At 38.7% G+C, this 14,822-nt stretch overlaps 1 protein-coding gene across 2 annotated transcripts in view; it reads left to right on the top strand.

Moving 5' to 3' along the window:
- LOC129727700 (activating transcription factor of chaperone) overlaps positions 1–10,204 on the top strand; it is a 28,495-nt gene extending 18,291 nt beyond the window's left edge. For both annotated transcript variants that reach the window (XM_055685765.1, XM_055685766.1), the window contains one exon: positions 8,365–10,204. In XM_055685765.1, coding sequence (XP_055541740.1) covers positions 8,365–9,293 — 929 coding nt within the window. In that variant the 3' untranslated portion in view covers positions 9,294–10,204. The remainder of the gene's footprint in view (positions 1–8,364) is intronic.
- Positions 10,205–14,822: the final 4,618 nt, after the last annotated feature.

Genomic DNA, 14,822 nt, shown 5'->3' with positions numbered 1-14,822 from the left:
TACCACAATATTTCTAACAATCTTCAAATCAAACATGGTTCCTAACTAATTTTTTATGCATTATTATGATTTCTTCTTATGTTTTACACATCACTATAATTAACGAAGAAATGCGATCAAGGGTTAACTATGGTTGGGTTGTATAAATTGAATGAAATCAGCATCCAGAGTCGTTCAACAATCTTTAATCTTATCGATAGCGTGAGATCTAAACGGGCTGTTATTCAATCTTTTATCCACGAGCAAATCATCAGCCATTCACACGTTTCGTTGACGTCCGGGCAAGCGCGACGCTGAACTTGCGCATAGACTCGGAAGTTACGAGTCCGAGAATGTTGAACAATTCATAAAACTTGAACAGAGCGCAGGTGTTGGTTGCAAGTAGGTTTTTGCTGCTAAAAAATCATGAAAACGGACTCTTAATGAATGCCAATGCTTGAATGGTTTCCTTCCGAAGGGCGTGTTTTTGAAGATTATTTACTGAGGCATTCACTGCCAATTGCCATTTAATCTAGCCTAGTTCTGCGAAGGGTGCGAGCTACAGATCATTGGAAATCGGGGCTATCAATAGTTGTGAATGTAACGCATCGCGGCAGAGATTAGACCGAAAATCTGGTGCATGCCTATTCCCTTAGTCGTGTTTACAGCCTCAAGCGGACAAAGCTCAGACCCATTGCACCATCCGCACCACTGATGCTGAATGTGCGCAGGCGTTTGTGTGACGAGGGTCGCCCTACTTTGGAAGCTACACAGTGACTGTTTGTTGATAATAGACAAGACAGTTGACCACGCGTGATAATGCGTCTATCAGGCAAAAAAATATTCCGTTGTTTGAAGAAACCAGTAAAACTCTATCTGCAGCAACCTGCTTGAACATCATTCAACAATACATTCAAAACGAAAAATTGTTTTTGCAAGCAAACGACGAAACTTGATATGCTACGTAGCGAAATTGACACAAAAATATTAAAATTCATTGCCGACGGGTTGAGAAATTTGTTGCACAAAAAATCATTATAGCTTATCGATTCAAGGCAACAACGTTGTGGCTGCTAGTGTATGTTATTCCTGCATTACACGGTAGATGTGAATGATTCTGGCTCAAGGTAAACCAAATGCTAGGCGTTCAGAATGGTTGGTTGGATTGCAATTGAATTCTCTCTAGATTGCCGATGTCGTTCGCTCCCTATCATCCTTTGACCGTCGTTTGCCGCACGGGTCAGTGTACAGATCATTGCACATCTCATGAAAGTTACTTTAGCCTTGTTACTCTGATACTAGCCGCGCTATTTCGAGAAGTGAACTTGATTTGACTTGCGAGAGCCGCGAAATTATCGGCGCCAATCGCACTGATAAGGCGATACAGTCTCGAGCAGAAGAGTGTGCCAGACATGCAAAACTGGAAACACATTGTGTCTGTTTGCGTCGCACGATGGGCAAAATTGAAGGTTTTTCGAAATGGTCATGTTTGTGCAAAAAAGTTCAAGATCACACATGGCTTATCGCTCACTGCGATAGCACCTGAAGACCATTGGCCGGCAGTGTGGGCACTAGTCATGAATTGGTGGCCGTTGTGGGGAGAGTTATTCTACTGTGCGGTCTAGTGAAGTAAAAAATATATATCACAGTTCATTGAATCCGATTCAGCCTTCCATATCGGGACTAGTCTTCGAACGGCGATAAGATTGGTGTCAATGAAGATACGAATCGACCGGTTGCTAACCAGCAGAAGAGGAGGTGCCGGGCAGGAGAAGCGATATCATCCGCGTGCCAGATCGCGACAGCAGCGGAAAAGTTTGACCCTTCACGTCACCAGCGGAAATGTTTGATGAGGAATTTATGGATTCAGGTAAACGTTATGCAAGGGTCCCATCACATATGTGTGTGCACCTGCAGGCGATGCTGGCTCGAGGAATCTAAAGAGAAAGTTTCTGTGCTGATTTGCGTTTGTGTGTGTCTCAATATTTTCAAAATTGCGTAATTTCCGGATCACTTTTGTCTGAAACTCGGGACAGATTGGAACAACTTAGCGCCTAAAACCTTATCTTTTATTGCACTCGAAGTTGGCTGTGGGTTTCAGTATAAACTTGGTCCATATGTTTACATTATTCGTATACGCAAATTTTAGATATCGAATAAATTTATTTATAGATTTGGGATGTTTGATGAATAGTTCAACTGAAGATTTTTCAAATTAAATATAATTTTTCAATTTAATCGTCATCGTGCAATAATCAAACGTCGTTGAGTCAAAGTTTCAGAGATAAAAACTGATTTTTGGAGTTATCTTTTTGGTTTTGGACAAGCATACAAAAGGAAGAGTGTTATTTCCGAATAACGCTAGTTTTGTTTTACTAATGGTAGCAGCCCTTTGAACATTTACGGTTGAAGAAAGCTACGAGCTTGAGCTTGAGCCTGACTGACCGCACATTTCGTAATTACGTAATTCAAAAGGTTGACTTTTGGGATCCTGGGATTACCGAATTCCTCAAAAAAGCGATTGTTTGATGACTTTAACTGCCGGTAACCGCAAGTTAGTCCCATCTGTAAAAATATGAAATCGAGAAAACAGCTTCGGAAGATATTTTATTCACGCTCAATTATCACATTTTCAAGATGAGTTATTTTGACAATATTCATGCTAAAATATAGTTTGCATACTAGCCTGCACTAATTACATTGTAAAAACCACTGAAACCATCGATTTTATGATAAAAACTTTCGTTCTCAAAACCTTCATCTTGTCGTTACATTCTACACCGAAGAGAAAAGTAACCGCAAGTCAGTCACATTGCCCCGTTGATGCTATAGTGCGTGTTGACGTGTTGTTATTTATTGCCGTGAAAAGCCGTCAATTCTTCGAAGTTCGGAAGTGTATGTCCATGAGAACAGTATAAAAAATATCGGCATTAAAAAATTCCATGATGTACGGAACCGATGAAAGCTCATCCGGTGAAGATTCTGATGAAGAAACTGAAGCCGGGACTGCAGTTGGTTTATCCGAAAACAAATGTCAAGATGATCAAAATCCGTTTGAGGTTCGAGCATCACCTTTGGAGATATCTTGGCATGATTCCCTGGATTCTGATGGAAGTTTTTTCGATACTGATTTTTTTTTTGCATAGATCTACGAAGAAGCGAACTAAGAAAATGGACTTAAATTTGTATTTTCAGAAAATTGCTGCACATAAATTCAGCAATTTTAACAAAAAAATAATTCCAATAGTTGATAATTGTTACTAGATAACTCAGGGTGGCCACTCTACCAGGAAAAGCGGGAAAAAGCCGGGAATTTCAAATCATCGGGAAAAAAGACGGGAAAACCGGGAAATTTGGCTTCACACCGGGAAAATCAAGATCCTGGATGCCTGCGGTGAAATCCAATTTTTTTTTTGCATGATGACCTAATTGGCATAATTCTGCCAGTTATGAAAATGCTGGTTGTTAACTTCAGCCAAAGTCAGCAGCGGCTTCGTAGTTTTCGTAGCGTTGAATAAAATCATGCTTGATCAGACAAATATACATATTTTGCTGTTCCGTAACATATTTTGGAAAATGGTCGTACGTTCTCATCTTGCATATCCAACCCCCTTCTTATGAGAACAAGGACTGCTCAGGTTTGCACCAGCTGAAAAAAAAAATTTGATTGCCCAAAACATCTTATACGACACTATCAGCGTCGCGAAAGGCGCATTGAAAGTTCTTGCGAATAGTGTTCAACATTGGAGTCCGACCAAAAGTCAGATAGGACCGGAATCTTCAAAGCTCGATTTCATATCGGACCAAACCGGAACGGACCTACCCGGGTTCTACTTCTGAGGTAGGAAAAAGTCCGGTTGAAAAATCAACCTTGATTTTTAATATGATTTTAACCACAAGCAGGACAGGTATATTGTAGGTGTTTTGATTTGCATTTTTATGGAAGAGCATTATTATTGCATTTCAAGTGACATATCTTAAAGAGAATGTATATCAAAAATTTCCACAAACTCTATACGTCTTTTTGCGTTTTTTTTTGCAGAATTAAAGTAAGTTATTTTTTTATTCTGTGTTCGTCCTATTGACTACTGTATTGCCACCTTGAAGAGCTATTTGTAAAATATTTCTCATTTTTTTCTATATCAAAACCAAACAGCTACGCAAAAAGAAGGAAAATTATTTTAGAGCTTTTAAATTTTAATATCATGTCAGATATCTAGAAAAAAGTATTTTTTTTAATCGTAAATGTGGTATTTTGCCCTAGAAATTTGAAACGAAACGATTTCCATTTAGATTTAACAATGGAACATATCAATTAGTCTGCATTTTAATGCAAAATAAATCAAAAAACATAAGCATTTTTTGATTTGAAACAGGGGCGACTCGTCCATAGGTGCAACCTGTGCATTGCACACGAGGACGCGAGACAAAAAATATATTTCAAACGCAAATTTATATTTATAATTTATGAGGTTTTAGTTTCATTTTCGAACAGTAACCAATAGAATGATTTGCGTGATTACGTGGACATGATTGTGATCACTTCCCCAAACTGCGATTTTCAGAATTTGTAGTTGAACAGGCAGGTTCAAAAGCTACGAGTCGCCCCTGATTTGAAAGAAATTTTCAAGACGATTTTGTTAGTATGTGTTGTATACTGTTTAGAAAAAGGAGCTCATATTTATTAAATTCCTGAAAAACTGTCATGACTTTGTTCAGAAATACATACAAATTGCGTTTCATACAATTTTCTGTGATTTTTCACTCGTTTTTTTGTGGATTTCAGAATTTCCATGGTTTGTCATGCAAATTACCAGAAAAAGTAACACCATTCTCTGATTGATTTAAATATTTTTTTTTTTTTAAATTGTTTGTTCAAAGTGTCGGTTGAATTTATTTTACGGGTCTGAGAAATCTCTCAAACATGCCATTGGGCCCAGCTCAAAAGTCCCAGGGTCGAAGTTTTCGAAAAAAAATTGGTTCGAAATAACAGACCTCGAAGTTTTGTGCATTTCTAAGACATTTGTCATAAAAAAAAATAAATAAAAATAAAAATTTTGACAATTTCATGTGCATTTTTTTATTTGTCACTCTGAGGCTATTCTTCCCAAAGTCTGAGATCAAATTTTGCATGAGAATTTTTTTCGAGAAAAAATAACTTCTAAGCCCTAACGCAAAACGAAGTTCGATGGTTGAATTTATTGACACCCTTATTCAGAAGTATTGTAAGCTCAAGAGCAGGTTTACAGAGAGTAAAAGCAGAAGGAATTAAAAAAGCACGAGAAGGCGAAGATTGTCAACGACTTGGAAACAAAAAGAGTGAAAATTGGGCAAGAGGTCTCTATGAAGATACTTGCTAAAGTCGCAAACAGCTAAAAGCGAAGAAGGAGAAATATTTTTCATTGTTTCATGTCACTATTTTTGCAAGGACATAAATAAACATGTGAAAATTGATGTTTATCTCATAGTTTTTTTTAAATAAAACACCGGGAAATTTTAATCAATTTCATCGGGAAAACCGGGAAATCGAAAATCGATTTTAAGTGGCCACCCTGATAACTTATTTTCATAAAAACGGTCATATCTTCTCCACTCCCCATCCATTCTATTGTATTATGAATGTTGTTTTTTTTTTAATTGGGACTGACTTTCTGTTATTTTTCTACTGGGACTGACTTGCGGTTACTTTTCATAATGGGACAATTCGACTTGGTATTGCTTCCCACTTTTGTTGAACAAACCACTATTTTTTATCGGTACATCTGAAAATACACTCAAAGATAGGTCAAAATCCGATGCTAACTCAAAATTGACAAAATTACAGATGGGACTGATTTACGGTTACCGGCAGTTAAGACCTACTTCGACGGACAGTAAGCGCATGTTCTTTTCTTCTGCAAACATTTGCAACATAACCCATCGCGAATTTTTTATGTAAACTTGAATATGTTTTTTTTTTCTTCTGAGTAGTTTTCTATGAGAATTGATAACAAAATAAAAACGATTTCTTGTTGCCTTTTTTGACAAACTTAATTTGAAATTTCATATACGCGAAAAAAAATTATCTCCGGGTCCCCAGAATTCCCAAGAAATGCGTTTTTTTATTCCCGTTTTTTCTTTTTCCGGGAATATTAGACACCCCAACAAAGAACCTCCGTGAGATGGCTGATTTGGGATTAAATGTACAACAATTCAGTAGCTCCCGCTTTATGTAGATCGACAACGGCGCCAGCCACGTTCTTGCGGTCGGTTATGGAAGGAGGAAAGCATGTGTCCAAGCTTTGTTATCAGAAACCGAGTTTATCTCTGCATCTCTAACGAATGTTACGGAAAAGAAGGGTACTTTTGTCACAATGGTAAGCGACGGATTTTTATACTTTTACTTTTCCCTCTACAGGCTTATAGACTTGTCTGCCAAAGTGCCGAGTATCAGCAATTGACATTGCCTGGAGAGGTATATGTTCTTTCAACTGTGTGTGTTTTTTAGCGTAGGGAAGCATAAAACTGGGGGATGGGAGGGATCCTCAGATAAAACCCTTGCGTACAAGTCTCTCTGATACCGAACGGTCTGCTAAGGGTGGAACGACCAAAAAGTGCTAAGACAAAATAACGTTTAGAGTAAATAAAAAGAAATAAAGAGAAATCTAAAAGTGAAGTGTTCCACTATTCTAAAGATCTTGGATATAAAAACATTTATATACATTATTGACAAACTCTTCGAGAATGGAAATACCTTCAAAAGAAAATCTGGTTCCGGGCGAAAATGCACTTTGCAAGAGAGCAAAGTTCGAGCGAAATTGAGGGCGAAATCATATCGTGAGCTGGTCAATAAATATCAGATTGATCCAAACACGGTGAATAAGCATCTGCATGAAATGGGCTTAACTTAGAATATAAGTACCATGGAAATGACAAAGTAGTGTTTAAGACAGATCTTGCATTGTCACACTATGCTAATGCAACTTTAGCGGATTTGCGGCAAGGCAATATCGGGTTTATTCCGAAAGGATACAATCCTCAAAATGTGCCACAGCTACAGTTTATTGAAATTTTCTGAGCAAATTTGTAGCGAATGGTCTACCATTAAAGTTACAGAGCAAAAAACGTCGATTATTTGATAGAAAAATCAAGAAGGAGCTCAAAACAATTAAAACATCCGGAATTCAGGAAGCTATGAAGCAAGTACCCCAGAAGATCAGGAAATTAGCGCGATGTGGAGCTGAGTTTTTCCTATGAGGTTTGTAAATGAGTTACATTACTTGAATAAACAAACAAAGGGCTTTTTTGCCGTATGGCATGAGGTCAAATCCGGTCAAAACAGTATAGAACCCGTGTGCTGCTGCAGGAACGGCAGGAGTCGTCGCTCTTCTCTCCACACGAGCATATTGCCTGCCAAACCAGATATTTCTTTGCGAATTTCGACAATTTAATGTTTTTAAATATCTCTGCAACTTTGCCTCTCCTGGGCACCGTGTAGAGCTCACACCGTCTTTTGAGGCAAATTATACTTTTTGGCTAAATGATTATACGGAAATTCCTCATTTTGACAACTGAAGAGCGTGCGCCAAAAACAAAGTAGGCACATCATTCTACACGTCAGATAATCGGTTATTGGATTATTGCTATGTAGAAGTTAAGCACTTTTTGGTCGTTCCACTCGTTCGAACTCATGACCAATCGCTTGTCAAAACGGACTTTGCAACCTTGAAGCTACGAGCTTTTTTACACTTACGGTTGATGAAAGCTACGAGCAATGGAATTAAACTTCAAATTCAACTTTCAGAGTTTCTTCGGCTCAGTACTTTGAAAGTTTGTCTGTAGCCAAAACTAAAAAGCAAGAGTTAACGACATGTCAGCCATTGTTTCATGCTAATTGAATTGTAAGAAATTCAATTAAAATGAAAGAGTGATCGAAAAATGTTTTAGAAACAGAAATTCTAGAAAACAATACACAACAAAGTGTTCGGAAAGCAAGAACATTCTGTGTAAATACACATGGTAAACCAAATTTTATGAACAGTAATTTTGAGGTAAACACTATATTTCTGTTCGTTTTTATTTACCTTCACCGATGAAATATATCTCAAATTTCGATTCATGTTTCTTTAAAATTCCTGTCTGAAAACGTAATGTTGTAGATTGCTGAGGTTCTTCGAACGCGAATTTGACACAACTGAACTAAAAAAATAGAAAAAAAACACTTATAATTAATAAAGCGGAAGTTTGCATTAAAAAAAAAAAAGATCATACATCAATAAACTTTATAAGAACTATCCTCAATTTCACCAGCTAGAACTACCAGAACTATGATAGATTTATGATGTGAAATTTAACCAAAAGTCAGCTCTTGTCCGTTTCACTAATCAATTATGTTTACCCTTCCAGATCAATGGCTTGACGAGAAACTAAAATTGCCCTACCTGTCGGCCTCGGGCTACACCGGACCGACGGTGGCTATCATCCCTGAGATCGGCCCGTTATCACACCAGCAAAAGCCGGAGAAAGTTCAGAACACCGAAGAACTGCTCATGGAATTCGATTACGTGTACGAGAATGTCGAGTTAACGCATTTAACACCGCCGCAGACTCCCCCGCAGGACGTGAAATGTAGTGCACTGTTGGAAACACAGCAGCAGCTGTTTCTGCCTGCAGAACCTACAGCAGCTAATGAGTTCTACGGATACGTTGAGACCCCAATGGAGGGTCTGCTAGTCCACTCTGTGCAAACTATCAACCAGCCATCCCAGCAGGTCACTGGCGAATATCAATTGGCTGATAGTTTCGGTTTTCAACCAGTGGATGAAAATGCAGATATTGCCCGTAATCTGGAACTGGTCGATGAGATTGTTCGTTCTCGTTCAAAAGATCTCCCCGATTGTAACGACGACGACGACTCGTGTTCCTTTTCCGAGGATGGCTCCGTATCCAGCGTAGGTCCAATGAGCGACTCCAGCTCGTCCTACTGTGGTTCTGCTTATTCGCGTGATCAGGATGACGAATGGAGCCCAATGTCGAATGGTAAGAAGAGATCCATCAGTAAAATTTCAGACAACGCTGGCGTAAGCAAGAAGCGCACTCGCCCCTACGGACGTGGCATTGAGGACAAAAAATCACGCAAAAAGGAGCAGAACAAAAACGCCGCAACTCGCTATCGCCAGAAGAAAAAGGCCGAAATCGAAGAGATCCTTGTTGAAGAGCGCATACTGAGAGATAAGAATGAAGAATTAAAGGACAAATCAGCAGACATAGCTCGTGAGATTCGCTATCTTAAAAGTTTAATGCGCGAAGTTTGTAAAGCAAAAGGCCTGATTTAATTGATTTATCAGAAACGTCGTTTTTGGATACTTAACGTACCTTTTTTCTATAATTCTACTTTTTTATAATAAGTCATTCAATTTGTGAACAAATAGGTTTGTAAGTGAACCTCGTAAATGATAAGATTTGTTGCTTTGATTCTTCATTCAAAAATTTCCAACGTAGGCAGTGTTGTTTGTTTAAGAATCTTATTAGCCTCTAGCATGTATGTCATAGTTGATAGATGATAGTGAACGCAACACTAAAAGTAACATTGCAGACATTCGTAGACTAGTGGAATAACATTCGATCGCTTGCTGTACTTTTCGTTGAAATATTCAGACACGGCGAATGTATTTTTTTAACTTGCTAGCTAAAGTTGCCCCAAAACTGTTCTTTGTTCTTCACCTGATTCGAGGGTCAAGTTGTAAATTGAGATTGCAGCGTATGACGTCCGTTTAAAGACCGAAGATTTGCTGTCTTGTCCAATTTCGGCTGGTCTCTCGGGTGAAACCGTACTGGTAAAACAATAATCAATCTTCTGGTATGAGTGAGTTCCCTTCTTACCTATGAAAGGAATGAAATCTTTCGACAAATTTATTTTTTTAGAAAATTTAGTTCTTCTTAACTTTTGGAATCAGTTTTCTTAACATCAATTGATCAATTATGGTAACTTTTAAAATGTGTTTTGCTAAATTGCACTGCCAGTCACGGTGAATCGGACACGATTCAGCAGGGATGGTTTGGGGTTTTTTTTTTAATTTCCAAGACAATTACACCTGAGGTTAAGAAAATCATTATCTAAAAGAGCATAAAAATGCAGCAACTGGATAAAAACGGTTGAATAGTGCTGCAGAGATTAATTTTGCCTATTCGAGCGTAACATATGGATCCGTGAGTTTTTATTGTTCAATTAAAAAGGTTAAGAAGATTCGTTTTTTTTTATTTTATATTTATCCGAACTCGTCCTTGAATAGATTCTTGACAAGCTTGTAATAACTGTTTTTTGAACGCAATATTCTAATTAATATTTCTGTACATCTCTAATTAACAAGCCGTGTAGTTTCTCTAGACCTATCAATACTGAAACTCAAGTAGAACGCTAAACGCTACACAAGAGTTTTTTCTACCAAAGTATGGCAAATAATAAAGGACGTATTTATTCTACATTTTAAAATTGAAAGTTGTCGTAGGTATCGTTATTTATACTTTTAATTGTTCCAATCTTCTAATTATTGAAAGCTTTTGCAAATTTCGATTGAGTCCAATAAATGTAAGTTCATTAAGCAGACAGTATGTGAGTAGAGAAAGAACGAAAAATAAGGGAACTGGAAATATGATACAGATTTGGAAAAATATACCGCATCCCGACGGGACAAAATGTACATTTGAATAAAGGTATTTAAACTGATGGAGGGTTTATGTATAGCTCGTATACCAATACCCAGCCGTAAAAATACTCACCTCCATTAAAAATACAGTTTACGCCTGGATCACATTCGTACAAAAGTCTTGGAAATTCGCATTCCCGTTTTCGTTTCATTACGTTGCACATATTATCGGCCGGTTCAGTTGGAATCGTTCTTCTGGTTCTAACGTATTGACGTTTACACTCTTTTTGCATTCCCGTGTTTGTGTAAATTTCCATTATTTAGCTCATTCACAAACGGGAATAGCATTTTCAATTCGATCCGAAGTCGAAAATGGTCGTAAACAAGAATACGGTTGAATATTACATGCATTTTCGACACTTTCGCTCGATTGTGTTTTGACAAAAATCAGAATAAGGGTCGGTTCATGAATAAAACAATGTTTTAAATAAGGTTGATTTATTTTTTAGTATGTATAAAATACAAGAGGTTTTCTATATTGCCATAAAAATATACAATTGCTAATGTAAACATAAACTTTTAGGTGTTTTTGAAGTAGCTAAACTCTGGTATTTCAATTGAAGATTCAATATTTCTCCTACAATTGTTGAAAATTCCTTTATCCTTTTGCAGCCACTGACAAGCCGTTACATCTACACCTCGTATATTTAGAGCACGCGACAAAAACGATTCCATCGACCCGACATTCAACGAGTAGCAGTAGCTTACATCCAACATCTCCAACTTGATGCAGCTGTGCCACCGGTCGAAAAAACTTCCGCTGAGCTCGGCGTTTCCAGGGATGGCCAGCAATGTTAACTCCGAACCTGCTTCGATGAACGAACCGAATGTTTCATCTTTTAACGAACAGCGCCCTAAATCTAAACCCTTCAACTGCGGTAGCAACCAGCTCAAGGTGGATAAGTGTTCAGCATTCAACTCGATATAATTTAAACATATATGTTGCAGGCTATCACAGTTTAAGGTAACGTTTTGAATAATACTACTTTTCAACGTTTCATTCATGATAAATCCTCCCGAGAATTTGAAAGCTGCTAAATTTGGTCCTAAGTTGGTAAATACATCCTTGATGTGTGAGATTTGATCATCACTTCTTTCCAGTAGGGCGCGATATTTCAGTTCGAAATGTTTTATCCGCCGAAAACGACATCTTGTAACTTGTAGAAACTTGACACATACTCGGGATACTAGCAGCAATTCCTCAAAGGTGAGGTAAGAAAATACTTCAAGTAAACAGTCTTCATCAAGAATGTCCAATATTGTTTTCGTAAATGCTACTGGCTGGAGTTGGCAGGAATCGTTTGGTGATGATGAGCTCAGATCATGGGTCATAGTTTGTACAATGAATTTTACGAAAATTTTGTTCTAAATATTTTAATGCACGTTCAAACAAACAAGCACAGCACACTAAGTAAATGAATAAACTATATTACTACAAATGCAAAATAACACTGCAGCAATAATAATTCAATCTAGGAAATATTGCCGCATAATAGGTTGATTCAGTTTTTATAGTTATTGAACTGGTCTTAATCTTTTTTATTCTGAATAACATGCAGGTTACATAAATATACAAACATTACATGTTAACTTATAATTTGAATCTTTTTGCTTTTCTAATTGCACTCTTTCATTCAGTGTAGAAAATGGCACGTGATTTGTTGAGCAAATTAATTTTTATTAGATGCCGTAACCTAATACACAAAACGAGCTGATTGATCTTATGTCACTTAATCGGAATGTAGGTTTACTTTGCGTTGTTTGTCGCACTTTGACTGTGGTGCAACAAAACATATTTTCTTGTTGCATCGCCGACCACGAAGCTCAATTTTGGTAGCGTGTCAAAATTATTTAAAATAAGCATGTCGCAACGTTGCGCGATATTAGTGGATACAGGGCTAAACTTCCTTTCTACACTTATTTGTCCCATATAACAATAGTTCATTTTCATTTTTACCGGCATACACATTATTTCGAAGATATAATAGAAAAATTTGTATGGTCATATGTTTTCTTTGCAAATTTCATGTATACTAATTTAGTTTCCTATTCAATGTTGCTTGATTTTCGTCCCACGAAGCACTTATGAGCACGATCATTATTTTAAGAGTTTTATGGAGCGGAATGTTACTTACTTTTACTTTTATGGCGATAGATCATTAAGATCCTATGCCGAATCCAGAATACGTCTCCACAAAACTCGGTCTTGGGCTGCTACTTTCCAGTCTCACCTTACACCCGCTGCTCTGGCATCCTCGTCGACAGCACACATCCAGCGCGTGCGCGGTCTGCCTCGAAGTCGTCGGCCTCTATCCGGTTCTCTACTAAATATTATCTTTGCCGGTCGCTCATCCGTAGCTTCCCATTCTCGTAGCTTCCCTTTTGAGAACCGTAAAGGCCTTCTCAACTGCTCTACGGCTAACACCAATTATATCAATGTCGTCCGCGAAGCCCATAAACATGTGAGACTTTGTGATGATGGTACTGCTCCTCTGCACACCTGCCTTTCGTATTGCACCTTCTAAAAATATGTTGAACAGCAAGTTCGAGAGCCCGTCACCTGGCTTCACACTATCTAACGTCACAAACGCGTCCGCGAATTCGCCCGTTGTCCTGACGCTTGATTTGAAACCGCATGCTGGGAAACCGTGGTGTGAAACCGTCGGCTTGAGTGAAACCGAACAATGTTCAAGCATAATTTGCCACAACTCGTTGCGTTTCACTGTGTCGTCTATGAAAAGACCGTTGTAGATCGTCCTGCTCGTAAACCGAATGGTATTCTCCAACAAAAGCTTTCTGAAACGGCCTCAGTCGCTGAAACAGGATACGGAAGAGAATTTTATAAGCGGAATATCCGTAGGTAGTTGTTCCCTCAGCTCTTTGCAAACATTCTTCTCATCTAATGCTGGTGGGTCCAATACTGGTATCTGATTCCGTTAGTCGTTCTATAGAAGCTTCTCGTGTCGTGCCTGGTGAAGCAACTCTGCGCCTCCACAAAGATGCGATCATAGTACTCATGATTCTTATGGCGGTCATACCTCTTTTCGGTAGCTCTCCTCTCCCGGTATTTCTACCGTATCTGACGCGTTACACGATTAGCTGCTACTAACGTGTTAGCGAAGGCCCGGTTGTTCTTTTTAGTCACCTCTAGACACTCAGCATCGAACCAGTAGGTCCTACTATGCGTAGTTCCCGGTGTCATGTCTATCACATCTCGCGCTGTTTCGATGACCGCATCACCGTTGTGCTTCCACTGCTCGTTTACGTCTTCGGTTTTATCGTTCGTCGACGCGTACACGGTTATAAGGCGGTGATTGAAGAATCTGCCCTTGATCCTCAATACGCATAGACGGTCATTAATTGGCCTCCACCTAACACGCTTCATTTGGATTCCTAGCAGCATGAAACCGACGCCCCGTTCCGTTGTGTCATCGCTTCTGTAGTAGATATAGTACTTGAAAGAAGTACCTACGTCGGATCAACCGCCCGGAATTCACGTTCTCCGTTTTCACGCCAAAGCACCTCTTGTATGACTGCTACCTCCTTCCGTAGCTTTCTGATCAAAATGCCCGTGCGTGCCGACTCTAACTCTCCTAACATTCCAAGTGCCAAGTTTCTATCATTCACTGAATTGTTCGTAGTATGTTTCTTTCAGTATGATGCCGTCTTGGGTGTAGCTGCCGAGAGACCGCATTTCATATTACAGCCGTCCAATCTGGATCAGTTTGAGCCGCCCTGCGGAACAGACGCTCAGGCAAGCAAACTCCAACTCCCCTGTCGGCATACCACAAAGTTCCCCCCGGTTCAACGGTCTTCCCTTGGTTGCTTGTTTTCGAGTCGGTACCACGTGGCTATTACATATATGCCAACTAGTACGGGTGTACAGCTGGTACGCATTGCCCAGCTGCTTACCAACAACAATGAAAGTAGTTTCAACCAAAAAAACACGCATTCGATAACATAATATTTGTAGTTCGAAATTTAGGAAAGTAATCTATTCTTTTCTTCTATGGTAGGTCCAGCAATTTCAACTGGACTAAACACAAACCTTTCGTAATAAGTTATCGTTTGGAAAACTCAGAGATCACTTGATTCTTTGGCACGAACTTTTATGCATAGAAATTGGAGTGCTAGAGGCCTGAATACACACACGGTGTG

The sequence above is a fragment of the Wyeomyia smithii genome, chromosome 3, assembly GCF_029784165.1.
Source record: "Wyeomyia smithii strain HCP4-BCI-WySm-NY-G18 chromosome 3, ASM2978416v1, whole genome shotgun sequence".
Taxonomy (NCBI): domain Eukaryota; kingdom Metazoa; phylum Arthropoda; class Insecta; order Diptera; family Culicidae; genus Wyeomyia; species Wyeomyia smithii.
This window is presented reverse-complemented; position numbering and strand designations above follow the sequence as displayed.